The sequence below is a fragment of the Leucoraja erinacea genome, chromosome 12 (genome assembly GCF_028641065.1).
Source record: "Leucoraja erinacea ecotype New England chromosome 12, Leri_hhj_1, whole genome shotgun sequence".
NCBI classification, from domain to species: domain Eukaryota; kingdom Metazoa; phylum Chordata; class Chondrichthyes; order Rajiformes; family Rajidae; genus Leucoraja; species Leucoraja erinaceus.
In genome coordinates, this window is record NC_073388.1 from 50,281,988 (window position 1) to 50,309,163 (window position 27,176).

Genomic DNA, 27,176 nt, shown 5'->3' on the forward strand with positions numbered 1-27,176 from the left:
GAACCTGTTCACAAGAGGTACACCACCCGGGGACGTTGGCATTCCATGCTTCCCTCCCTTTCTCACCGTCTCCCACCTTCTCTCTCCCAGTACCTTAGGTGTAACAATCTTACTTTAGGACTTGTCGAGGAACGACTCAGTTTCTCGGATGAACCGGAGGTCATCAACTTGCTTCTCCAGTTCCCCAACACGGTCCTTCAGGAGCTCTACCTGGATGCACTTCTCGCATTTGTAGCAGCCAGAGGCACCAGCGGTGTCCTTGACCTCCCACATACTGCAAGCATCGCACTGAATCAGCTTGCCTGACATCTCCTTCTTTCGTCTCTAACTCTCAAGCGTATTGCGTGGTCTCCTCTCCGAAGACTCTCGAGCCAAAGACTCACACTTTACTCACAGGGCACTTCCCTCACTAGGCCGCTCACTCACTGCCTCTCCCTAAGAGCAGTCTTGCTTAAATTGACTGATAAATTGCCTGATTTACCAATTTACAAACCAAATTCCTCAGTTTTCAACTGTTTTCCCAGCACTGACTCACTTCTCTCCTCCCACTCGGGCTAGAGCCAATCAGTCTGATCTCTTGCTAATCTCCTCCTGCTGTTGCTCCCAAATCTACAGCAGTTCTGAGTAAAATGGCTGATCATCTAAAATCAGTATCCCGTTCCTGCTTTTTCCCCATATCCCTAGATTCCTTTAGCCCTGAGTTCCAAATCTAAAGGGCTTGTCCCACTGTACGAGGTAATTCAAGAGTTCTCCCGAGTTCTCCACCGATTCAAGCTTGTGTAATATACGTAGCGGGTAAGTAGGAGCTCGTGGATGTCACGTAGCGGCTCGTACGAGTAACGGTAGGTACTCGGGTAATCCGGTAAACTCGTGACGTTTTTTCAACACTGTGTAAAATGTCCACGATGGAAACATTTGTTACTTTTTACTTGCACGAGCCGCTACGAGACATCCACGAGCTCCTACGTACATTACACAAGCTTGACAGTCATTCCTGGTGAGGCAGAGGTTCACTTGCACCTCCTCCAACCTGATCGACAAAGTCCCACATAAGAGAATAGTATACAAACTTAAAGCACACGGTATTGGAGGTTCAGTATTGATGTGGATAGAGAACTGGCTGGCAGACAGGAAGCAAAGAGTAGGAGTAAACAGGACCTTTTCACAATGGCAGGCAGTGACTAGTGGGGTACCGCAAGGCTCAGTGCTGGGACCCCAGCTATTTACAATATATATTAATGATTTGGACGAGGGAATTGAATGCAACATCTCCAAGTTTGCAGATGACACGAAGCTGGGGGGCAGTGTTAGCTGTGAGGACGATGCTAGGTGGCTGCAAGGTGACTTGGATAGGCTGGGTGAGTGGGCAAATGCATGGCAAATGCAGTGTAATGTGGATAAATGTGAGGTTATCCACTTTGGTGGCAAAAACACAAAAGCTCTTGGTCCCCTCCCCCCATTCGTAACAAGGACAGTGTCCCCTGTGTCCTCACCTTCCACCCCATCAGCCGTCACATACAACATATAATCCTCCAACATTTTCGCCAACTCCCACAACTGGCCACATCTTCCCAACTCCACCGCTTTCTGCTTTCCGCAGAGACCGTTCCCTCCGCAACTCGCTGGTCAACTCGTCCCTTCAAACCCAAACCCCCCCCTCCCCAGGTACTTTCCCCTGCAACCGCAGGAGATGCAACACCTGTCCCTTTACCTCCCCCCTCGACTTCATCCAAGGACACAGACAGTGTTTCCAAGGTGAGGCAGAGGTTCACTTGCACCTCCTCCAATCTCATCTACTGTATCCGTTGTTCCAGGTGTGACTGAGCGTAGGCTCGGCAATCGTTTCGCGGAACACCTCCGCTCAGTCCGTCTGAAACTACCTGATCTCCCGGTTGCTAAACACTTTAACTCCCCCTCCTATTCCCAATCTGACCTTTCTGTCCTGGGCCTCCTCCATTGTCAGAGTGTCCTGGGCCTCCCCCATTGTCACCCATTCCTTCTTGCCAGAGATGCTGCTTGTCCCGCTGATTTACTCCAACATTTTGTATCTACCTTTGTTTTAAACCAGCATCTGCAGTTCTTTCCTACACATGTCTGGGCAAAGTGTCTGGGCAAATCTGCTTAATGGTTACAATGAGTGAAGATCAATATGTGGCTAAAATATGTATAATTATGCATTAATATAAGAGAAAGATGCTGGGCAAGTGACATGGCAGCTCCTTGAAATATGGAAATAGTGATTATTTAGGTAGAAATTAGGAAATCATGACGGTTGATAAATTATTTTGCGTTGATTTTAGCAAATAAGGTAAAGGATAGCTTGTATGGTCACCAAGTATTGAATTAGGGTCCGACATTCAAACCAAATCTATTGTAACTAAATAAGACAGAGGAGTAGAATTAGGCCGTTAAGCCGTCTGAACCTTCTGAATTTTGTAGTCGGCAGGGCAGTACTCTGCATATCGCCAACTAGGACAATTTTACATTTTTATCAAGCCTATCAAGCCAATTAACATACAAACCTGTACGTCTTTGGAGTGTGGGAGGAAACCGAAGATTTCGGAGAAAACCCATGCAGATCACAGGGAGAACGTACAAACTCCGTACTGACATCACCTGAAGTCGGTATCGAACCCGTGTCTTTGGCACTGCATTTTGCTGTAAGGCAGCAACTCTACCGGTGTGCCACTGTGACTGCCCATCGAGTCTACTCTGCCAATCGAGGCAGACCTATTTTTCCCTCTCAATCCCATTCTCCTGCCTTCTCCCTGGAACCATAGATGCCTTTCCTAATCAAGAACCCACCAATCTCCGCTTCACAAATACCCAATGTCATTGCCCTTGCATCTGTCTGTGGCAATGAATTCCACAGATTCACTGTCCTCTGGTTAAATAAATTCTTCCTCATCTCCATTCTAGTCTCAGAGACTGTGCCCTGAATTTGACAATCCGCAATTTTTTTAATAAAATCCCGAATATAATCTCCGAGTTTAAATATCAAAATGTGTTAACTGGGGGAAATTTCAATTGCGTTCTGGATCAATATTTGGATAAATCTGCACAACAAAAGAGACTTAATACAAAATCAAACTTTTGAATACATACATAAAAAACACAAATATAACAGATGTATGGAGGATAGCAAACCCAGCTGGAAGGGAGTATTCCTTTTATTCAATGGTACATAAAACTTATGCACGCATTGATTATTTCCTAATGGACACATAATTAATTCCCTTTACAACTAATCCTAAATATCATAATAGTGTCATCTACGAACACTCTCCATTAACTTTCTTTCTAAAACTAGGAATGTTCAATAAAAAAAAGTTTTGGAGGTTCAATCCCCAAATTTTAAACAACCCGGATTGTTATATATATCTAAAACAACAGATGGAGCTTTTCTTTGAGACCAACGATACCCCAGGCATCTCAACCTCCCTGTTATGGGAATCTTTTAAGGTGTTTATAATAATAATAATAATAATAATAATTTTATTTATAGAGCACTTTAAAAACAAACATAGCTGCAACAAAGTGCTGTACATCACTAATCATTGACAAAAAAGTTAATACACACCAAAAATAACAATCAAAAGAAATAGTAGGAAAAGACATGTAAAATAAAGAAACATCAAAAACACCACAAACAGAAGCAAAGCCTCAGGCATGGTCAAAAGCCAGGGAGTACAAATGCGTTTTAACACTGGATTTGAAGATGGACAGTGAGGGGGCCTGTCTGATGTGCAGCGGCAGGGTGTTCCAGAGTGCCGGAGCAGCAACAGAGAAGGCTCTATCCCCTCTGAGCCTCCGACTAGACCTCGGTACCTCCAGGAGCAGCTGACCAGCTGACCTGAGGGACCGGGCAGGAGTGTATGGGTGGAGCAGCTCAGAGAGGTAAGGCGGGGCGAGCCCATTCAGAGATTTAAAAACAAATCAGAGGTTCCAATACCAAGCTTTTCAAAAATAAAGAATGGGACCGAACAATTGACTCTATCTGCAAGAGTCACCAGATTATCTCAAATTACAAAACAGGAAAATTTTGAATTTGGCGATAAGCCACATAAACTCCTGGCACGTCAGTTGAAAAAACTGGAAAAGGATCATACGATTCTAAAAATTAAATCAGATACAGATGAATCGTTAACGCTCCTTAAAGACATTAATTAAAGATTTGCTGAATTCTATCAAAGTAAATGTACATCCAAAACAACAACAGAAAGCATTAAAATCATAAACTTTCTGTACAGCTGCAATCTCCCAAAACTCAATCCGTTGAAACAGGAGGAACTAGGAGCACAGGTTTCGATTAAAGAAATAGAAGAGATGATAAATTCACTGAAGAATGATAAAACACCGGGACCAGATGGATTTAGTAATGAATTTTATAAAAGATTTTACGAGATAATCTCACCACGTTTACACAAGCTTTATACATATGCTTTTAAAGAACAGACACTACCAGAAACACTAGCGGAATCAACTATTACACTTGTACCCAAAAAAGATAAAGACCTAGAAGACCCTGGTTCATACAGAACTATTGCATTGTTAAATAAAGATCAGAAAATACTAGCGAAAACTCTAGCAAGAAGATTAAGCAAATACGTTAGTAAATTAATAAATGCGGATCAAACAGGGTTTATACCCAAGAGACATTCCTTTAATAATCTGAGACGTCTTTTTAATATAATGTATTCACACAAAATTGAAGAAGACTTATCAATTATTTAATTGGATGCAGAAAAAGCATCCAACCAAGTAGAATGGGAATACCTCTTCAAAGTACTGCAAACATTTCAAATGGAAGAGAATTTTATTTCATGGATAAAATTACTATATGACAGGCCGACTGCTAGAATATTGACCAAACACATATTTTCTCCGAAATTTCACCTAGGGGCAATAGACAGGGTCGTCATTATCACCCCTTCTACTTGCTCTTACGATAGAGCCCTTAGCGGAAAGTATAAGAATGCATCAGAATATTCACGGTTATAATACTAAATATTCCAATAATAAAATATCATTATATGCAGATGACGTATTACTATATATTACAAAATCGCAAGTTAGTATACCAAATATATTAAATTTAATAGAAGAATTCGGTTCTTTCCCAGGATATACAATAAACTGGAACAAAAGTGAAATCATGGCGATAAAACCCCAAGATTCGACACACCTTTTAAAATTCCCTTTTAGAATTGCTACAGAAAAAAATTAAATACTTGGTTATCCAAGTAACCAGAAAATATAACTCTTTATTCAATGCAAACTTCCTGCCTTTAATTATTAAATTACATGCTTTGATTCAATTCTGGAAAACACTTCCGATGTCTCTAATAGGCAGAATAAATGCCATAAAAATGATTTTTCTCCAACAAATTCTACTTATTTCAATCAATACCGATATATCTACCTAAACATTTTTTCAAAAAACTTGACTAACACATTACAAATTTTATTTGGGATTATAAATCACCTAGAATTTATAGACAACACTTATGTAAACCCAAAGAATTTGGTAGACCGACACTCCCGAATATATAATATCATTGTATAATATCATACTAAATATAGAAATTCCATCGTCAGATGCAATTAGAAGAGAGTGGGAACAGGAATTAAGTTTTAAAATCCCCAAAGACAGATGGGATAAATATCTTTTATATGCACATAACTGTTTGATTAATGCAAGCCATATCCTAATCCAATTTAAAATATTACATAGACTATATTACTCGAAAACCAAACTGAATAAAAATTTTCCAAATGTATCCCCCATCTGTGACAAATGTTTATCTCAAGAAGCAACTGTAGCACACTCCTTCGTCTCTTGCATAAAACGCCCTAAATTTTGGAAAGAAATCTTTGAAATCTTCACAAAATTATTAAAAACAAAACTGGACCCCCCCATACAGAATTAATTATTTTTGGAACAACAGAAGCCTGCTCTGAGCTATCAATATTTCAAAGACATTTCCTTAACTACGGCCTGATAATGGCAAAAAAACTTACTCAAATTTTGGAATAATGCATCCACCCCAGCGCTTAAAATGTGGATCACAAGCATGTCTGAGATGCTACATCTTGAAGATACGAGACTCATGTTAGCAGGAAAATCAGAGCAATTTTTAAAGACATGATCTTTTATTAATTCATTACAAGTATAGTAGGGTCAACACAACTCTGGAAATAAACCGATTCACGAAATGGGTGATGGGTGTGGTGGGATATGAAGCAGGTATATCCTTACACAAGAGGTCTCTTATTTTTCTCTTATTTTCTGTTTCGTTTCTCTTTTTTTTTTCTTCTTTCTTTTAAAAAAAATAATTTTATGGGTTTTTGTTCCTATTTTTCTACAGGCTATCACTTGTTCACCCCTGGACTGCCCATCGGGTACTCTAGGGGTTTACACATCACTACTTCCTTCACTCTTCACTCTTTCTTTTTCTCTCTCTCTCTCTCTCGCTCTACCTTTTTCTTGTTAAATTTAAAAGAGAAGTTGTACATGAAATGTATTTTGTCATATGCCGCAGTTTATACTACTGTACATTGCTTCTAACAAAAATACAAAAATAAATAAATAAAACATTTTTTTAAATCGTCTTCAGAAAGAAAGATTTAAGGCAGCTAGTGAGTGGTGAAAGGACATTTTTTTAATCCGTCTTTAGATCAGGCATTTAATGTCTCACCGCAGATGAGTCGCACCTTAAAAAGATTTGAGAAAATTCCTGAAGAAGAGTAAAGGCTAACAACAGAGAGCAGGGTAATGGGGTGCATAGATACATAGATAGATACATAGACAATAGGTGCAAGAGTTGGCCATTCGGCCCTTCCAGCCAGCACCACCATTCAATGTGATCATGGCTGACGTTCCACAATCAGTACCCCGTTCCTGCCTTCTCCCCACATCCCTTGATACCGCTAGTCCTAAGAGCTCTATCTAACTCTCTTTTGAAAGCACCTAGTGAATTGACCGCCACTGCCTTCTGAGGCAGAGAATTCCACAAATACAGAACTCTGGGTGAAAAAGTTTTTCTTCATCTCAGTTCTAAATGGTCTACCCCTTTTCATAAACTGTGGCCCCTGGTTCTGGACCTCCCCAACATCAGGAACATGATTCCTGCATCTAGCGTGTCCAATTCCTTAATAATTTAATATGTTTCTATAAGATCCCCTCTCATCCTTTTACATTCTAGTGAATACAAGCCCAGTCGCTCCATTCTTTCATCATATGACAGTCCCGCCATCCTGCGAATTAACCTCGTGAATCTACGCTGCACTCCCTCAATAGCAAGAATGTCTTTCTTCATATTAGGAGACTAAAACTGCACACAATACTACAGGTGTGGTCACGCCAGGGCCTTGTTCAACTGCAGAAGGACGTTATGAAGGCCAATGTTCCATTCGCTTTCTTCACTGCCTGCTGTACCTGCATGCTTACTTTCAGTGACTCGGGTCTCGTTATACTTCCCCTTTTCCTAATCTAACACCATTCAGATAATAATCTGCCTTCCTGTTCTTGCCACCAAAGTGGATAAGCTCACATTTATCCATATTAAACTGCATCTGCCATGCATCTGCCCACTAACCCAACTTGTCCAAGTCACCCTGCATTCTCATTGCATTCTCATAGCATCCTCCTCACAGTTCACACTGCCACCCAGCTTTGTGTCATCTGCAAATTTGCTAATGTTACTTTTTAATCTCTCATCTCAATCATTGATGTGTATTGTAAATAGCTGCGGTCCCTGCACCGAGCCTTGCAGTACCCCACTAGTCACTGCCTGCCATTCTGAAAGGGACCCGTTAATCCCTATTCCTTGTTTCCTGTCTGCCAACCAATTTTCTATCCATGTCAATAACTAACCCCCAATACCATGTGCTATATTTTTGCCCACTAATCTCCTGTGTGGGATCATATCAAAGGCTTTCTGAAAGTCCAGGTACACTACATCCACTGGCTCTCCCTTGTGCATTTTACTTGTTACATCCACAAAAAATTTCAGAAGATTAGTCAAGCATGATTTCCCTTTCGTAAATCCATGCTAACTCGGATCGATCCTGTTACTGCTATCCAAATGTGCTGCTATTTCACCAGTTATAATTGACTCTAGCATCTTCTCCACCACCGATCTGAGGCTGACTGGTCTATAATTCCCTGTTTTCTCTCTCCCACCTTTCTTAAAAAGTGGGATAATATTAGCTAACCTCCAATCAACAGGAACTGATCCTGAATCTATTGCACATTGAAAAATGATCACAAATGGGTCCACAATTTCTAGAGACACCTCCTTGAATACCCTGGGATGCAGCCCATCATGCCCTGGGGATTTATCAGCCTTCAGTCCCATCATACCCAACACCATTTCCTGCCTGTTTAAGAAGGAACTGCAGATGCTGGAATATCGAAGGTACACAAAAATGCTGGAGAAACTCAGCAGGTGCAGCAGCATCTATGGAGCAAAGGAAATAGGCAATGTGGTTTCAGGCCTGAAGAAGGGCTGCACCCGCTTTTCGGCCCGAAACGTTGCCCCCAGATCCTCTGGCCACTACTTCCTTGTCGCTCCATAGATGCTGCTGTTCAACCATCTGCCATGAGTTTCTCCCCACCTTGCATTTTTTCTTTCCTCTTCTCATACCTAAAGAAGCATTTACTATCCTGCCTTATATTCTTGGCTAGCTTACCTTCGTATCTCATCTTTTCTCCCCGTATTGACTTTTTGATTATCTTCTGTTGTTCTTTAAACATTACCCAATCCTGTTGCTTCCCACTCATCTTTGCTACGTTGTACTTCTTCACTTTAATTTTTATACTGTCCCTGACGTCCCTTGTCAGACGGTCCCCCTCTGGCCGCTACTAAATCAGGAAGATTGTTAGTGTCCTCCTTAGTGAAGACAGATCCAAAGTGCCTGTTCAACTCATCTGCCATTTCCCCCTTGTTCCCCATTATAAATTAACCTGTTTCTGTCTTCAAGGGTCCCACCTTGGTCTTAACTAATCTTTTCCTCTTCTCATACCTAAAGAAGCTTTTACTATCCTGCTTTATATTCTTGGCTAGCTTACCTTCGTACCTCATCTTTTCTCCCCGTATTGACTTTTTGATTATATTCTGTTGTTCTTTAAACATTACCCAATCCTGTTGCTTCCCACTCATCTTTGCTACGTTGTACTTCTTCACTTTAATTTTTATACTGTCCCTGACGTACCTGGTCAGCCATGGTCACCCCAGTCCTTCTCCCCTTGGAATCTTCCTCTCTGGAGAGAGGAACGTAAATGGAACTCATCCTTTCCTCAGCGGGACAGGCAGCATCCATTCATGCCTGAAGTGATGTGAAGAAGGCTCTCGACCCGAAACGCCACCCGTTCTGCTCTCTCCTTCTGTATTATTCCTAGAAATTCCTGCCATTTTTGTTCCACTGTCATCCCTGCTGGTGTATCTGTAGATGGTTTATGCATGCAACCTATAATGTAGCTACCTCAATACCACTAACCACGCCCAGTCATCTCAGTATAACTGTGATATCTTCCCCTTGCTCCTCCCTCGGTTCCAGTACGCCTGAAGACTAGATGCAGCTAGTACTGGGACGTGTTTGACATGTGCCTTTATTAAAGACTCAGTAAAGTTACAGTGTGTCAGACTTAACTCCTTCACAGTATCTTTCCAGTCAACTTTGGCCAGGTCCTCCCCCATGTCCCCTTTATTCAACTGTAACACTGACACCTCCGATCTACTCTTCTCTCTCTCCAATTGTAGATTAAACCTGACCATGTTATGGTCACTACCTCCTAATGGCTCATTAACCTCGAGGTCCTTTATCAAATCCGGTTCATTACATAACACTAAATCCAGAATTGCCTTCTCCCTGGTAGGCTCCAATACAAGCTGTTATGAGAATCCATCACAAAGACAGTCTACAAAGTCCCTTTCTTGGGGCCCAGTACCAACTTGATTTTCCCAGTCTATCTGCAGGTTGAAATCTCCCATAACAACCACAGCATTACTTTTGCTACATGACAATTTTAATTCCTGTTTCAACTTGCGCCCAATGTCCAGATTACTGATTGGGGGCCTGTAGATTAGCCCCATTAGGGTCTCTTTACCCCTTCCAATTCCTTAGTTCTATCCATACAGACTCCACATCTGTAACGGCAGATTTTCATATCTTTCAGGTAATTAGCACCCTAGCCGCTATTTGGATGAGAATGGTTGAAGGGGGTGTCTTCTAAACAAATGCAAGCTCACTCAGAGACCTTCAGAGTTTCTCCTCAGATATGGCTTCAAAACACAGTATTTTGATGAATAAATGCTTTATTGTTGATAGAAAACAGTAAGATACATCCAAGTTTTTTCCAACTCATTACTACAATCTTCTTCGAACTCCAGCTTATTACTTTAGACATTAGTAAACACCTCGTGTCTCTGTAACACTGGCAAGATCTCACATGGTAGAAGGGTTGATCTTCCCCATCGGCTCTCCAAACTAATCTAAAAACTAAACTTCTGCGCAAGCATCTTAGCTCCAAACAAGCCCAAACACAAGTCATAGATCCCACCCTGTTCTGTTTGTTCCGGTTCATCTTCTTCTATTTGCTCTGGTAACTCATCATCCATTTGTTCCAATGGGTTTTCAAAGCCTAGAAATCCGGTGGACCTTGACTGTGGAATTGATCCAACTGTTAATTCATTTAGAGCAGTTTTTCTTCTTGGTCCAGAGCTCATCGTCCTCGACGATCTATAGCTGCATCTTGACCCCTCACTTTCCAGTATGTCCTTCCTGGTTTTGGCTATCGCCATCTTTGTGTCTAATTCCAGTTTTTCCTTACGTCGCGTCATCTCTTCTTGCTGTCATGCCATCTCTTGCGTCCTCTCTTCTTGACGTCGCGCCATCTCATGTTTTTTCTTCATGGCATCCTCTTCTATTGAGAGCGCAGCTAAATCAGCCTTTGCTCCCAATTGAGCAGAAGCCCTCAAAACCGAACTGGCTGAGCAACCAGATTTATGTCTTGATCCTCGTGAAGATATATTGGAGATATTATTTTGTCGTCAAATTTCATCTTCCTTTCTGGCACCTTGTTGCTTCGCACTTCCAGCTACTAAGCTTGTAACTTGTGACATCATTTCAGAAAACCACTTTGCTGCCTTTTTCATGAAACCATTGAATATCTTCTTCGTGTCTTCATCCCACTGGGTATGTCTTCTGCGTTCGTCCCAAGACAGCACTGAACACAGCAGTACATTCTGTTTCTTGTCAACCTCCTGGTAGAGGTACCATAGTTGGCTCGTATTAGATTTCACCTTGATCACATTCTGTTCTGATTCCATTAGTTTTTTCTGTGTATCAATTAATCTGTTAACCTGTAACCATAATTCATTTCTCTCTTTCTCGGTTTCCCTCAAATAGGCAGCTAGTGTATTATCTGTTTCTTCACATTGACTGGGCCTTTCTTCACCACCACGTGGTTATTCTGGCTCTTCTAATTCCATGATTTTAAAGAGGTCTTGGCAGATTGCCAAGTCCTTAAATTAATCGAACAAAAGTCTCTGCTAGTATCTGTGGCTTTGTTTTTGTCAACAATTTATTTTCAAAACCAAAACATACAGATAATGTAGAGAACATCTCTCTAACTCCAGGTGCAAAATGATGATCCTAATTCAAATGGAATGCACTTATCAAGAGACTCAAAACAATTCAAGGTCAGTCTGGTTAGAATCTCCATGCAGACTAGAAAAACACTTCCTGAGTTCTGTTACAGAAGTCTTTTAAAATAAAACTGTGGGTGTAATTCAAAGAGTAATAATCGATTTGTACTCACAAATCCAGTGATAAGTCTTCAGATACGTCTCGATGCTGTTGATAGACCTCAACGCCCTTCTCTGGCCGAGATCTTTATCTTCAGTTCCTCCTAGAACCACTTTCTTCTGGCTAAAACCTCTCTGAGAATCTTAGCCAATCTTTTGTCCTCTTCTCTGGGACATGTATTTTCCTTCAGTTCCACGATTGGAACCAGTCTTCTTTGGCTGTGCCTCTCCGAGGTCTTAGCCTGGTTGTCTTGCTTCTATTTAATCTTATGTCCCAACCTCTGGGACTGGTATTTAACCCCCCCCCTGCCTGAGGTTTCCTTCTAATTAATGTAACGGCAGATTTTCATATCTTTCAGGTAATTAGCACCCTAGCCGCTATTTGGATGAGAATGGTTGAATGGTCTTCTAAAACTCTGCAAGCTCACTCAGAGACCTTCAGAGCTTCTTCTCAGATATGGCTTAAAAACACAGTCTTTTGATGAATAAATGCTTTATTGTTGATAGAAAACAGTAAGATACGTCCAAGTTTATTCCGACTCGTTACCATCTTCTTCGAACTCCAGCTTATTACTTTAGACATTAATAAATCCTCGTGTCTTCGTAACACTGGCAAGATCTGCAAGATGCCGCTAGATCTCACATGGTAGAAGGGTTAACCTTCCCCATCGGCTCACCAAACTAATCTAAAAACTAAACTTCTGCACAAGCATCTTAGCTCCAAACACACCCCAAAACACGTCGTAGATCCCACCCACAATATAACAGGTAATCTCAAATTTAAAGGCACATGCCATCATCAATGACATGCAAAACAAGCCAAATGGCCACTACAACATCTCCTGTTTCAATGTCACACCTTGCAAGGGACTGAATTTCATTCCTCACCAACAGAACAACCTCACCCCCTCAGAGGTATACCCTTGAATATTCAGTTCCCAGCCCTGGCCCTCTTGCAGCCATGTCTCAGTAATTCCCACAACATCATACTTGCCAGTTTCTAACTGAGCCTCAAGCTCATCCACTTTATTCCTTATACTTCTATAATTCCAAGATTATACAACAGAAAAAGATCATTTACCTGTATTAGATTTCCCCCAGTGAACAGGGAGACTCCACTCACTCCACAATTTTGTCGTGGCGCAGAAAAAGTTAACCTTGCTTTTCACTTGAAAGGTGTAGACCTTCTCTGGATCCACACTTGGCAAATTGAAGTGTGTTTGTCGCAAGACAGTAGCTTTCTATGTGGAGAAAAACAAGATGTCAATGGAAGATGATGGCAAACCTCTAGAGTACTCATGGGAGAGTAATTATCATATGCACCACATCCAGAATAATGAAATTCATATCTGCCGCAGCTTCACAGGCATCAACACGACAAATGAATCATATAGAGCCATATCACTTTTAAATACAGATCAGAAAATTTTAGCAAAGACTTTAGCAAGAAGATTGAGTAAATATATTCATAAATTGATAAATCCGGACCAAACGGGGTTTATACCTAAAAGACAATCATCTAATAATCTGAGACGCCTTTTTAATATAATGTATTCACATAAAACGGAAAAGGAAGATTTATCAGTTATATCTTTGGATGCAGAAAAAGCATTTGATCAGGTAGAGTGGCAGTATTTATACAAAGTACTCCAAAAATTTAATATGGGAGATAATCTTATCAGATGGGTAAAATTACTATATGATAAACCAATGGCAAGAATATTAACTAATAATATGTTATCTCCAAAATTCCAATTATCGAGGGGCAATGGGCAGGGATGTGTTTTATCACCCCTGCTATTTGTCCTTATGCCTCTGGCTGAAAGGATAAGAATGCATCTGAATATTCAGGGATATAATACTAATGACTCTAATAACAAAATTTCATTATATGCAGATGATACACTTTTATATATTACAAATTCACGTATCTCGAATTTATTAAATTTATTAGAGGAATTTGGTTCTTTTTCTGGATATAGAATAAATTGGAATAAAAGTGATATTATGTCATTAAAGCCGCAGAAAGTGAATCACATATTAAAATTTCCATTTAAAATTGCAACGGAAAAATGTAAGTATTTGGGTATTCAAATTACCAGAAGATATAAATCTTCCCACTCAACATGTAACCTAGTTGGGAAAAAGAGACTTTCAGCCTAATTGCCTTTTGATTAAAGATGCCCCTGGAGCGGCGTCTGCTGGCGCAGCAGGTATCGAGCCCACCGTTTGGAAGCCGCGGTCACGTGACTCGGCAGGGGCTGCGAGTTTTTGCCGCGGTTTTGCTTTTGTGTGGCTGTTGAGTGCTGACCACCGTTGTGGCCAGACGTGTTGTGAGAACCTGTGAGCTAAGAAGCTATTTTGTGAATAAAATAAGTTGCAAAACTTAGTTGTCGTTCTTGCGACCGCAAAACCCCATCCAGTTCTTAAAAATTAGTCGTTAGTCTTTCTCTTTCTGTGATAAAACTCATATTAGTGTTGAAGTCACAGCCGCTCTTTACCTGCCATTCGCTGTCCATGTTCCGGTACCCGACTTCAAAATCCAGGCACGGGACTTGTAGCTTCGAGATGCTCCAACTCAGGAGAAGCCCGTTGTTCTCAGTAGCATTCACCACCAGGTTCCCAGGAGCAAAGGGTTTCACTGAAAAGTAGAGGTTTTGAACTGTTACAATCGTGGTTTAATACAAGCATGTCAGAGTGTGTAGGAAGGAACTGCAGATGCTGGTTTACACTGGAGATAGACACAAAATGCTGGTGTAACTCAGTGGGTCAGACAGCATCTCTGGAGAGAAGGAATGGCGTTTCAGGTCAAGACCCATCTTCAGACTAACTTGATTCGGTCTGAAGAAGGGTCTCGACCTGAAACGTCACCCATTCTTTCATGTCAGGGAGAGTTTCTTTCAGAAAAAACATTGATGGTTCGACTGAGGTAAAGTGAATAACTCGTCTGTGTTTCAAACTCCAGCATCAGGTTTAAACATATTAATGTGGATATTGAATGTAAAGATTGAGTACTGACAGATATCAACCTTCGCAAAACCCATGTTACTATTCCTAAAATGACACTGTAAAAATAAAAACTGTGAGTTGTAAAGAAAACTCACCCATTCACTATTGTCTGCTTTGAATAAGGTTATGTGAGTATCTTTAAGAAGTCTGTGTACCATGTAGTAGGACTGAATATACATTGTTGTATAAACCACTGCTGCTAGTTAGTTGTTGTGTGCCAGCTATAAGGGATTTCCGCTTGAAATTTGGTCCCATATACCAACATTACTAAAAAAATATAGGAAAGCACTGTACAATACAATACAATTTATTTGTGTCATTTCAACCTCTTTGAGGTTCAAACGAAATGTTGTTTCTGCAGCCATACACACAAAAAGAACCAAGACACAACACAATTTACACAGACATCCATCACAGCGCATCTCCTCCTCACTTTGATGGAAGGCAAAGTCTTATCTCTCCCCTGCACTCCTCATTTTCCTCCCGATGTCAGAGTCAAAGCCCCCGGCGGGCGATGGTAAGTGTCCTGCGGCCATTAAAGCCGCACCGGGCGATGTAAGGCCACGCTCCGGGTCTTGATGTTGGAGCCCCCGGCGCGCGCTAACAAGTCCCGCGGTCATTTAACGCCACGCCGGGCGATGTAAGGCCCCGCTCCAGCTAATTTTCAACCCCACAACTCGGGCGGGAGAAGTCGCCGTTGCGGATGCCCCGAAAAGCGGTCTCCCAGCAGGGACCCGCGGGCTCCCGCTGTCACTGTCCATCAGACCTGCGGTTGGAGCCTCCGAATCCCCGGGGTCGGGTCGCAGCAGCGCGCCACCACAGCTCCTCCCGCTCCGAACTCGGCCAGCTCCGCGATGGTAAGTAGTCCGCAGCTCCGCGACTGGAGCCCCAGGTCGTTCCGGTTGGAGGCCGCTCCACGGTGCTAGCCCCCAACGACAACGGAGACCCAACAGGGAAAAGGTCGGGCTCTCCATGCAGGAGAAAGATTGTAAAAGTCCCCCACACACATACCCAGTAAAAAAAAAGCACTTTAAACTACATTCAAACATGACAAAAAAAAAACGACAGACGGACTGCAGAGGCCGCTGCAACGCGAGTCGCGCCCATCTGTAGCATAAGATGCACAAAATCCTAAACAAAATCTAGAAGAAGAATAGTTTCTTTATTGTCATTGTAACATGGGCCATGTACAACGAAATTTAAAATGTCAGCCAGTCAGTGCAGCATTCAAACATTTCTAAAGCTAACGAAACATCTACGGTAAAATAATAAAGATAAGCAAATAAATAAAAAACACAGACAAAGCACGCATAGAGAAAATGATATCCACTGGCAACGATAGATTGTTACTGGGAAGATGTAGCAAGTATGAGGTGAAAAAATATCATGTATATTTGTCAACTGAAAAGTATAAGTAGTCATAAATAATATCTCCAGCCAAGGAATGGGTGGAGATATTTGTGAGAATATATTCTATCAGCAGGGTCTCAATCAAGAAGGACGGGCCTCCTCTACACAGCCACCGACTGGCAGCTGCACGTCGATCTGGGCAAACAGCTGAAATTTCCACAGCACATCACAGCAACATCACCCCGGCCAGACATGATCATCACCTCCGAAGTGACAAAACAGCTGATCATTCTGGAGCTGACAGTGCCCTGGGAAGAGAGTATTGAAGCGGCTAACGAGAGGTAACGCGCAAAGTACCAGAAACTGGTGGAGATGTGCCAGGACAGAGGCTGGAAGACACACTATGAGCCCATAGAGATGGGCTGTAGAGGCTTTGCAGGATGCTCACTCTGTAAAGTCCTCAACCAGTTGGGCGTTACGGGGCTGGCAAAGAAGAGGGACATTCAATCCGCAAAGCCGCAGAGAAAGCCACTAGGTGGCGTTGGATTAAGAGGGCTGATCCGTGGGCGGTTGCTGCTGGGACGCAAGTCAGGGCTTGATCAACCCCAGCTGGGTCGCCTGGGCGAGGGTGTCTGATGTTGTGAGACCTGAAAGACACGATGACCCCAGGTGACATCACTGAGGATGCGTCCCAGCGCATCTAGAAGATTTATCTTTCACACATATCAGCAGGGTCTCAAAGAAAACAGAGAACCGAACAATGTGAGAAGAGGAATTTAATACAACCAGACGCAGGATTGGAGCCATGCAAAATGCAGATATTGTGATGACTTTGAAGGGAAGTTTTAATCCAGCCACTTCAGGGATTTTTAGGAATTGCACATTTGGTACATGCAACAACAAAATCAAAGGAATTATGGCAAATACACTGTCAGATAAAAGCCACTAACTTTCAGTCCTTCTCAGGTCAGGTACTATGGAATGGAATGGTATCCGCACTCTCAGATAGGAAGAGTTAAACAAGATCTGTGTTTGTAGAATAGTCATGAGTATAAAGAGGATATTGAGACAAGCGAAGATAGACACAAAATGCTGGAGTAACTCAGCAGGACAGGCAGCATCTCTGGAGAGAAGGAATGGGTGACATTTCAGGTCGAGACCCTTCTTCAGACTAATGTCAGGGGAGTGGGCGGGACAAAGATAAATTGTAGTCGAATACAGTAAGACCAGTGAGAGAACTGGGAAGGGGGAGTCAATGTTCATACCGCAGACACAGACAGAGACACAGACAGAGACACAGACAGAGACACAGACAGAGACACAGACAGAGACACAGACAGAGACACAGACAGAGACACAGACAGAGACACAGACAGAGACACAGACAGAGACACAGACAGAGACACAGACGCACGCACACACCGCTTCCTTCACCAGCCCGTGATGCAGGCGGGGGACAGGGCAAGCGGGGGGAGCGCTGTCAAAAAAATTCACACCCTGCAAAGCCAAGGTGATACAGACACACACTGCGATGAACAGGAAGGTTGGCGCTGTAATTAAGGCGGCGAAAGCACAGTGTATGGGAAGGGTCATGTAAGTCCTTTAAAAGGGGGGGGGGGGGGGAAGGGGGGAGAAGGAGGAGTGGTGACAACTTTTAAGAAGCCAGAGATACACGGCTTGAAGCTCGGTGGACATTTAACATTACCGGTCGGTTAAACTTGGTTCTGAAAACTATTGGTCACGCTTATTTTTCCCAATGACCCAATGAAATTCACCGGTCAGCACCGGCTACAACCTACGAGAACCTCTGACCTCCTGGCGACCCACCGACGGCACGAGAATTCGCACTACTCTCCATGGCAGCTTCATTCTGGTCGCCGCTGATTTTTCAACAAAGGGAACTCCTCACGACCATGAAGGCGACCCCCTGGCAACAACCCGCGAACATGTGGCGACCATGTGGTGACTGCTTAGTCTCCTGCAGTCACCTAAAAAGTTGCCTAAGTGGGACAGGCCCATTAGACTTTGACCTTAGCTCAAAATATCAGAAGCAACGGTGTTATAGTATTTTCACTTATCCTTCACTAATCTGTTAATTAATAATTGTTACAATCTATAACTGTTACTTATTCATTGTCACACACTTTATCCAAGAATCTAATCCTTTATACTGATCTTACAACTTAATAGTAATTGATACAAGCAGTATTTATTCCTGTAAATAGAAAGAAGAAGACTTAAAATCTACAGATTCAAATGAAAAGCAATGATAGAATATCTAGTAATGGAGATGAAATTGAGTGGAAGTTCAAATGGAGTAATTCATAAAAATAGATGGGATAATGAGCCCGAGGCAAATGGGAGTTAACTACACTGGGGGATTGGAAACAGAGGGACAGGTTTGGTAGATAAATACTCTGATGTATTCAGAAGCTACAAAGAAGCGTTGTTTTGCACTAGGTAACTGCTGAATAGTGATTTGCCCCGACTTGCAGTGAGAGGAATTTTCCATCCTGGACCCCACAGCATAAACTCCAATTTCACAATTCTCCCCGTCAAAATCAATATCTCTTCAGTCACCGTTAGGTCTCATGTATGTTTGAACAAAGCATTTCCATGACAGAAATGACATCCATTTAATATTGGACAGTTCTTTTACCAAATGCAAAATTTTCCAGTTGTGTACCATTTTATAACGACACAGCAAGTTTAGTGCAATTGAGATTTTGAATTATTTAAAGCACAACATTAATTCAAACTAGTGACTGGAAAAACACTCACTGGTTTAATTCAAAAGTCCTATAGCAAGCAAGATAGATAACTCGACGACAAAGACGTAGTATGGTCATGGCAGTAGTATCATACATGAGTAATTTTCAGTCCCATTTCTGTACCCGGCTTCTGTCTCCACACCAAAGATTCCATAGATACTAGTGCGGAGACGGAAGCCGGTTACAGAAACATCCTCCTAAAAATAAAAGTTATTTGGTAAAAATCTTCTCCTCATTTTCAGAATTATAATTTATTAACACAAACTGTTCTCCCACAACGTTGATTACACTGCGAGTCGGGTGGGTCAGGTCGGGTTACTGAAATGGATGAAAAAAAAGGCCCACGTTCCGCTCCGTTGCATACTACACATCAGCCCATTGCATTTAGAAGGAGTGGTCTATCTTGCTCCGCTATAGGATCTTTGGTTTGATTCACCTTTAAGACAAAGGTTTCATGGGTCCCCAGTACCTGTTGATTTAGGGTACAGCATGTATTTTACTTTATGCATCTTTCAGACCCCAGAACAATGCTTTCACTTTCCCAAGGTAATTAATAATCTTAAGAGTAATAGTGGCACATTATGGTCATTTTAGTTTCCCTCATGATTTTACACAGCATCACTGTGTAATCGGTGCATTCCATATCAAGAAGAGTGTGTTGTGAGATATGTGTTTCTGATATTCACTATGGAATATTCAGAAATTATTTAGTTACATTCAAAAGATAGCATTAATCCTTGCTTTGTAATACAAGGGACCATCAAAACCGGCCATGAGGACCAGACCACCATGCCTTTGTTTGTGGTGAAATCGACCTTGTGAGGTACTGCTAAAAGATCAATGATGAGTTGGTCAATGAAGAAATGGACTAAGTAAGGCTAGACCAGACTGCTAGACTTGTCTATTGCCCGTTTTACAAGTTCAAAGAGCAGTCCCGCCTGACGCAACCCATCCACCTTTCACCAACATTGATGAGGTTTGTACCAGAATGTTCAGTTTGGTTTATTGTCACGTGTACCGAGGTACAGTGAAAAGCTTTTGTTGCGTGTTATCCAGTCAGCAGAAAGACAATACATGATCATGGGAGACCTTGCATAAACCGAAAGGGAAAGTTCAGATTATTCCAACATTGTTTTTAAACATTAAAACAATGTCCAGTTACCGTAGCAAGCCAAAACAGCGCTTCATATATCAGAAGGAATCATAATCAAATATTTAAGTATGGTCACATATAGTGTTTTGGAAAGTAAGTTGTTAATATTAACAGGCTGGGATGTGTAGGAATGAAATGCAGATGTTGGCTTCAACCGAAGATAGACACAAAAAGCTGGAGTCTCAGCGGAACAGGCAGCATCTCTGGAGAGAAGGAATGGGTGGTGTTTTGGGTTGAGACCCTTCTTCAGACAGAAACATCACCCATTCCTTCTCTCCAGAGATGCTGTCTGTCCCGCTGAGTTACTCCAGCTTTTTTGAGTCTATTAACAGACTGTGAAAAAGCTGTATGTAAAGGCTATATGGGAAAATATGGGCTCATGAAAAATATCTAAAATATGAACAATGACTGGAGAAACTGGTATTATTCATTCCAATGAATCTGCACCAATCCATTTTCAACTCTCCACTTGGGAGTCAAGACAGTAAGGGCAAGGGATGGAGGGTACATGAAAGGGTGAAGGCAATGAAGGTGCACGGTAGAATGAGTTTGGGGTGAAGAAAGCATTAAAAGGATGGCTTTAGATGATAGGATGAAAAGAAAGGAAAGGAAAATGGAATGAGATTGATATGGAAGGAAATAGGAAACAGATTGAAAACGGCAGATCTAAAAAGTTACGTACGGTTACAGAGGTGGAATAAGAGGATATTTGCTCAATCTTGGAAAAATAAAACATACGATAACCATCAGGAAATTTCTCTTCTGGCAAAAACTTTGCCAATGCATGGATTGTACAGCATGGAGCTACAGAGGTTAATGGGTGAAACGGCAACCCAACTCCAGCTGCACTAGGGACTTGGGGCTCGTTTTGTTTTGCACTAATATTGGATTTTTTTAAATTGTTTGTGTTTGGTTTAATTATGTTGAGTGCTGTGTTTACAGATCAGTTACACTATTGCAAGCAATAATTTTATCGTTCTGTTTTGCTACATATGACAATTAAACACCCCTGACATGACTATCCATGAATCAGTTAAGCAGATGGGTATTATGGAGTCGGAAGAGTAGAGGGGTGGAGTAACATCGTTATTTGTGAAGTTTCTTAAACAATTTTCAATTGACTCCCCCATGCAGCCTGTGTGTTATCTACAAACACTCTCACCTTGGTTCTGGAGATGAAAAATTTGGGGTTCTCTTGAAATATCTCCTGAGCCGCTGGATCCATTTCTGAAAACGTAAAATGGTTTGAATAGTTGTATCTCACTGGTTGAGAAATAACATCCTACGTTGTAGCCATGTTGTTGAATGTAGCTCTTGCATTCCTGTGGTGGTTCTTTCCTATACCTGTAACAAACAATATTTTATCAATTATGACTGGGAAATTAAAAACTGTAAAAACTACGCTTCCTAAATTATTTAAAGCAAGGAAGGCAGAGTAAAAATGTATACACATAGCACCGAGTGCACGCTGAACATCAGTCACCCGTTCACGCTAGTTCTTGTGGCACGGTGGCACAGTGGTAGAGTTGCTGCCTTACAGCATTTACAGTGCCAGAGACCCTGGTTCGATCCTGCTTATGGGTGCTTGTCTGTACGGAGTTTGTACATTCGCCCTGTGACCCGCAACCTCACCTTGTCAGCTCTCCCTCAGCCCTCGGGCTCCTCCTCTTCCCTTTCCCTTTCTACTCCCCACCCTACATCAGTCTGAAGAAGGGTTTCAGCCCGAAACGTTGCCTATTTCCTTTGCTCCATAGATGCTGCTGCACCAAACGAGTTTCTCCAGCACTTGATTCAATATTAGCAAATGAAGGCTTCAATGTAAATAAATCACACAGTTATCAACACTACATTGTCAGATTATTCACAGTTAGACCAAGCTGCCTTAAAATGTATCCTTGATAATCTACACTTGGGACAGAGGGAGAGATGGATCAGCCATGATTGAATGGTGGAGTAGACTCGATGGGCTGAATGGCCTAATTCTGCTCCAATGATTTATGAACTTAGGGACACTAATGGGCCTGTCCCACTTATGCAACTTTTTCGGTGACTGCCGGCACCCGTCATAGGTCGTTACAGGTCACTGACAATTCCCAACATGTTGAAACAGTGACAGGAACAAGGTACGACTCTTTGGGCGACTCCTCACGACCATACAGGCTTAAGCCCGTGACATGTCGCCAGGGTGTCGCCTGTATAGTCGTGAATAGTCTCCTCAGTCGCCCAAAGAGCCGTTGAGTCTTTCTGGTCGCCGCTGGAATTTCAACATGTTGGAAATTGTCGGCAACCTGCAACGACCTATGATGGGTGCCAGCCATCGCTGTAAAAGTCGCGTAAGTTGGACAGGCCCATAAAAGTACATTCGCACAACATCCACTTGCAGCTACTGCCCTCTAATCCAGGCTGAATTGCACAGTGTGGTCAAACCAATGTCCAATCAACCCTGCCTCTGAAGTTGATTCGTAGTGGATATGTTTGGCAGTAATTATCAGTGCAAACATTTGAAACTGGAAAATGGTGGCCGATTGGGAAAGGGGGAGATGCAGCGAGACCTGGGTGTCATGGTACACCAGTCATTGAAGGTAGGCATGCAGGTGCAGCAGGCAGTAAAGAAAGTGAATGGTATGTTAGCTTTCATTGCAAAAGGATTTGAGTATAGGAGCAGAGAGGTTCTACTGCAGTTGTACAGGGTCTTGGTGAGACCACACCTGGAGTATTGCGTACAGTTTTGGTCTCCAAATCTGAGGAAGGACATTATTGCCATAGAGGGAGTGCAGAGACGGTTCACCAGACTGATTCCTGGGATGTTAGGACTGTCTTATGAAGAAAGACTGGATAGACTTGGTTTATACTCTCTAGAATTTAGAAGATTGACTGGGGATCTTATAGAAACTTACAAAATTCTTAAGGGGTTGGACAGGCTAGATGCAGGAAGATTGTTCCCGATGTTAGGGAAGTCCAGGACAAGGGGTCACAGCTTAAGGATAAAGGGGAAATCCTTTAAAACCGAGAAGAGAAGAACTTTTTTCATGCAGAGAGTGGTGAATCTCTGGAACTCTCTGCCACAGAGGGTAGTTGAGGCCACTTCATTGGCTATATTTAAGAGGGAGTTAGATGTGGCCCTTGTGGCTAAGGGGATCAGGGGGTATGGAGAGAAGGCAGGTATGGGATACTGAGTTGGATGATCAGCCATGATCATATTGAATGGCGGTGCAGGCTCGAAGGGCCGAATGGCCTACTCCTGCACCTAATTTCTATGTTTCTATGTTTCTAAACAAGAGCTAAAACGTTTCGTTAAGCCATTTGTACTTTAAGCATTTGTACGCAAAGTCAATGACCTACAAGTCCCAGCATTGGTGGTTAACTGGTGTTTCTGATTTCAGCCCACGGTGGCATGGTGGCACAGCTACTGCCTTACAGTGCCACAGACCCGGGTTCAATCCCGACTACGGGTGCTGTCTGTATGGCGTTCATACGTTCTCCCCGTGATCTGCGTGGGTTTTCTCTGAGATCTTCAGGTTCCTCCACACTCCAAAGACATACAGGTTTGTAGGTTAATTGGCTTAGTATAAATGTAAAATTGGCTCTCAATTGGGGAGAGTAGTGTAAATATGCGGGGATCGCTGGTCGGTCGGACTTGGTGGGCCAAAGGACCCATTTCTGTGCTATAATCTCTGAACTAAACTAAATGTTTGCTGGGCAACTCTAAAACATAGCTGAGAGTCAGAAACTATGGAATGCCATCATGCTCACATGAAGACCATACTAGATGAAAACATCAAGGCTTGTTCAGAGGATTTCAGAAGCAGACAAGTTTTCACAGCAATCTCTCAGCACAATGGTTGGATAAGTTGATAAGAGTCTCTGATAAGAGTCTCCATCCCAAACGCCACCCACTCCTTCTCTCCACATATGCGATGCTGTCTGCCCCGCTAAGTTACTCCAGCTTTTGGTGGCTATCTCTGATGATGATCGACTCGTTGTGAAATAGAAACATAGAAAATAGGTGAGGAGGAGGCCATTCAGCCCTTCGAGCCAGCACCGCCATTCATTGTCATCATGGCTGATCGTCCCCAATCAATAGCCCGTGCCTGCCTTCTCCCCATATCCCTCCATTCTACTAGCCCCTAGAGCTCTATCCAACTCTCTCTTAAATCCATCTAGTGATTTGGCCTCCACTGTCCTCTGTAGCAGGATCACATTAGAATATATCTAATTAGAACAAATCACATTAGAATATATGTGTTAAATGTTTCAGAATTTAATATTGAACCTTGGAAATCTGATTGATTCTCTTGAGTCATTTACCTCGGATGCAAAAACCAAAACATCTATTGATCCCGCTGCATGGAAACATCAACGTGTGAATAAATTCTTAGTGATACAAAATTGTAGAAGGACACGTATCCCTTGAGCAGTTGCATCTGGCTGGAAAACTCACCAGTGATACAGGGTGGAGTTCACGTCCCCTTCACTGTGGGTCCATGTGCACTCCATGAATTCCTCATTATAGACAATGCAATCGACATCTACAGGCAGAATGGAACACGGAATTAGTGTAACTCATCATGGGGGTTAGTGCTGCACAGAGGGCCCATCACAGAACGGTACAATTAGGGATATATACAATGATGGGAAAAGTTAGGTCTGTGAAAGCTTAGAAAGCAGGAGAGGCAACAACAGAGTACAAGGTAAAAGGGAAGATGGAATAGATCATAGTAGCCTTTTGGACTCGATATTGTTCAAAAATCTGAAGTAGTAACTCAGCAAAACTCAGCAGAAGAGGTGGGAGAGGGGAAAAGAGGTGGGTGGCTGAGTAATAACTCAGCAATTCCCTGCACTTCTGTCATGTTCTAGAGTCATGGAGGAAGAGGGGTAAGGGAGGGGAGTGAGGGGGAGGAGAAGAGTGAGGGGAGGTGGAGGAAAGGACCGTGGGTGTGAAGGGTGGGGAGAAGTGACAGGAGGTGGGTGGGAGGGGAGGAAGTGGAAGTGGGGGAGAAGGGGAAGGAGGGGAGGGAGGAGTGGAGGCAGACGAGAGGAGGTGGGTGGGAGGGGAGGGGATGAAGGGGAAGGTGAGGTTAACCCAATCATTCCCATCTTTTGTTTTCCGACTGGTCTTTGAACCGTAGTTTCAGGGTTTAAGCTGGTACATTAACGTTCATAGACCTGGGAAAATGACTCGGGGACATGTGAATGTGGATGATCAGCCATCATCACAGTGAATGACGGTGCTGGCTTGAAGGGCCGATAGGCATATTCCTGCACCTATTGTCTATTGAATTCCACCATTACAGCCGGGCAGTTTAATTTCATGTCATTAACCACATTAGTAATTAGACAAAGGTAAAATAATAGGTTGTTGCAAAAACCTGTGTTGCTGGATATTATCCTTCTGGGAAGGTTGATAGGTTGATATTATCCTTCTGGGAAAAAAATCTACCTTTCCCTTTCTAATCTGCAAGTCATTTCTGACCAACCAAACTGGTTGTTTTTTTTAACTGTCGTCTGAAATGCCCAAACAACCTTCTCCTTTCATTGGCCAATTTGGAATTCATGATAAGTTCCGGTCTTGTCGCCAACAATCACATCACAAAAATATATATTTTTAAATCTTCTTCCATTTTGTATCATCATCACATCTGTGACAACGTCTCCTGCACTCTATTCTGCAACAGTCTTATTTTGCCCCCTCTTTCAATATCGCTGGCCGCAGGGGGGAGGGACTATAAAACCAGGAAGTGGTGTGCCTCACAGTCTCTCTATTGGTTCTAAAGCTTGCAAAACGTGTTCTCTATTGGTTCTAAAGCTTGCAAAAAATGTCTATTGGTTCTAAAGCTTGCAAAAAAAAAAATCTATTGGTTCTAAAGCTTGCAAAAAAAATGTCTATTTGTTCTAAAGCTTGCAAAAAATGTCTATTTGGTTCTAAAGCTTGCAAAAAATCTCTATTGGTTCTAAAGCTTGCAAAAAAATGTCTATTGGTTCTAAAGCTTGCAAAAAAATGTTTATTGGTTCTAAAGCTTGCAAAAAAAAAAAATCTATTGGTTCTAAAGCTTGCAAAAAATGTCTATTGGTTCTAAAGCTTGCAAAAAATCTATTGGTTCTAAAGCTTGGAAAAATGGCTATTTGGTTCTAAAGCTTTCAAAAAATGTCTATTGGTTCTAAAGCTTCCAGAAAAATGTATTTTGCTTCTAAAGCTTGCAAAAAAATCTATTGGTTCTAAAGCTTGCAAAAAAAATGTCTATTGGTTCTAAAGCTTGCAAAAAAAAATTGGTTCTAAGCTTGCAAAAAAAAAAAAAATCTATTGGTTCTAAAGCTTGCAAAAAAAATCTATTGGTTCTAAAGCTTGCAAAAAAAAGCTTGGTTCTAAAGCTTGCTTGCTTGCAAATTTCTTGCTTTCTAAAAAATGTCTTATTGGTTCTAAAAGCTGTGCAAAAAAAAATGGTTGGGTTCTAAAGCTTGCAAAAAAAAAATCTATTGGTTCTAAAGCTTGCAAAAAAAAAAAAATTGTTCTAAAAAGCTTGCAAAAAAAAAAATTGGTTCTAAAGCTTGCAAAAAAAATCTCTATTGGTTCTAAAGCTTGCAAAAATTGGCTCTAAAGCTTGCATAAAGACTCTATTGGTTCTAAAGCTTGCAAAAAAATCTATTGGTTCTAAAGCTTGCAAAAAAAATGTCTATTGGTTCTAAAGCTTGCAAAAAAGTGTATATTGGTTCTAAAGCTTGCAAAAAAATGTCTATTGGTTCTAAAGCTTGCAAAAAAAATGTCTATTGGTTCTAAAGCTTGCAAAAAAATGTCTATTGGTTTCTAAAGCTTGCAAAAAAATGTGTCTATTGTCTTTGGTTCTAAAGCTTGCAAAAAAATGTCTATTGGTTCTAAAGCTTGCAAAAAAATGTCTATTGTTTCTAAAGCTTGCAAAAAAATGTCTATTGGTTCTAAGCTTGCAAAAAAATGCTCTATTGGTTCTAAAGCTTGCAAAAAATGTCTATTTGTTTCTAAAGCTTGCAAAAAAATGTCTATTGGTTCTAAAGCTGTGCAAAAATGTCTATTGTGTTCTAAAGCTTGCAAAAAATGTGTCTATTGGTTCT

General features: G+C 41.8%; 2 protein-coding genes across 3 annotated transcripts in view; both read right to left on the reverse strand.

The window, feature by feature from the left end:
- Nucleotides 1-27,176, reverse strand: part of cnpy3 (canopy FGF signaling regulator 3) — a 184,814-nt gene that overhangs the window by 145,257 nt on the left and 12,381 nt on the right. The gene's annotated exons all lie outside the window — the stretch shown is intronic.
- LOC129702353 (uncharacterized) overlaps nucleotides 1-27,176 on the reverse strand; it is a 77,942-nt gene that overhangs the window by 14,803 nt on the left and 35,963 nt on the right. For both annotated transcript variants that reach the window (XM_055644121.1, XM_055644120.1), the window contains exons 10-13: nucleotides 24,535-24,622; nucleotides 21,256-21,437; nucleotides 14,312-14,451; nucleotides 12,892-13,051 (exon numbers count right to left, since the gene is read on the reverse strand). In XM_055644121.1, coding sequence (XP_055500096.1) covers nucleotides 12,892-13,051; nucleotides 14,312-14,451; nucleotides 21,256-21,437; nucleotides 24,535-24,622 — 570 coding nt within the window. The remainder of the gene's footprint in view (nucleotides 1-12,891; nucleotides 13,052-14,311; nucleotides 14,452-21,255; nucleotides 21,438-24,534; nucleotides 24,623-27,176) is intronic.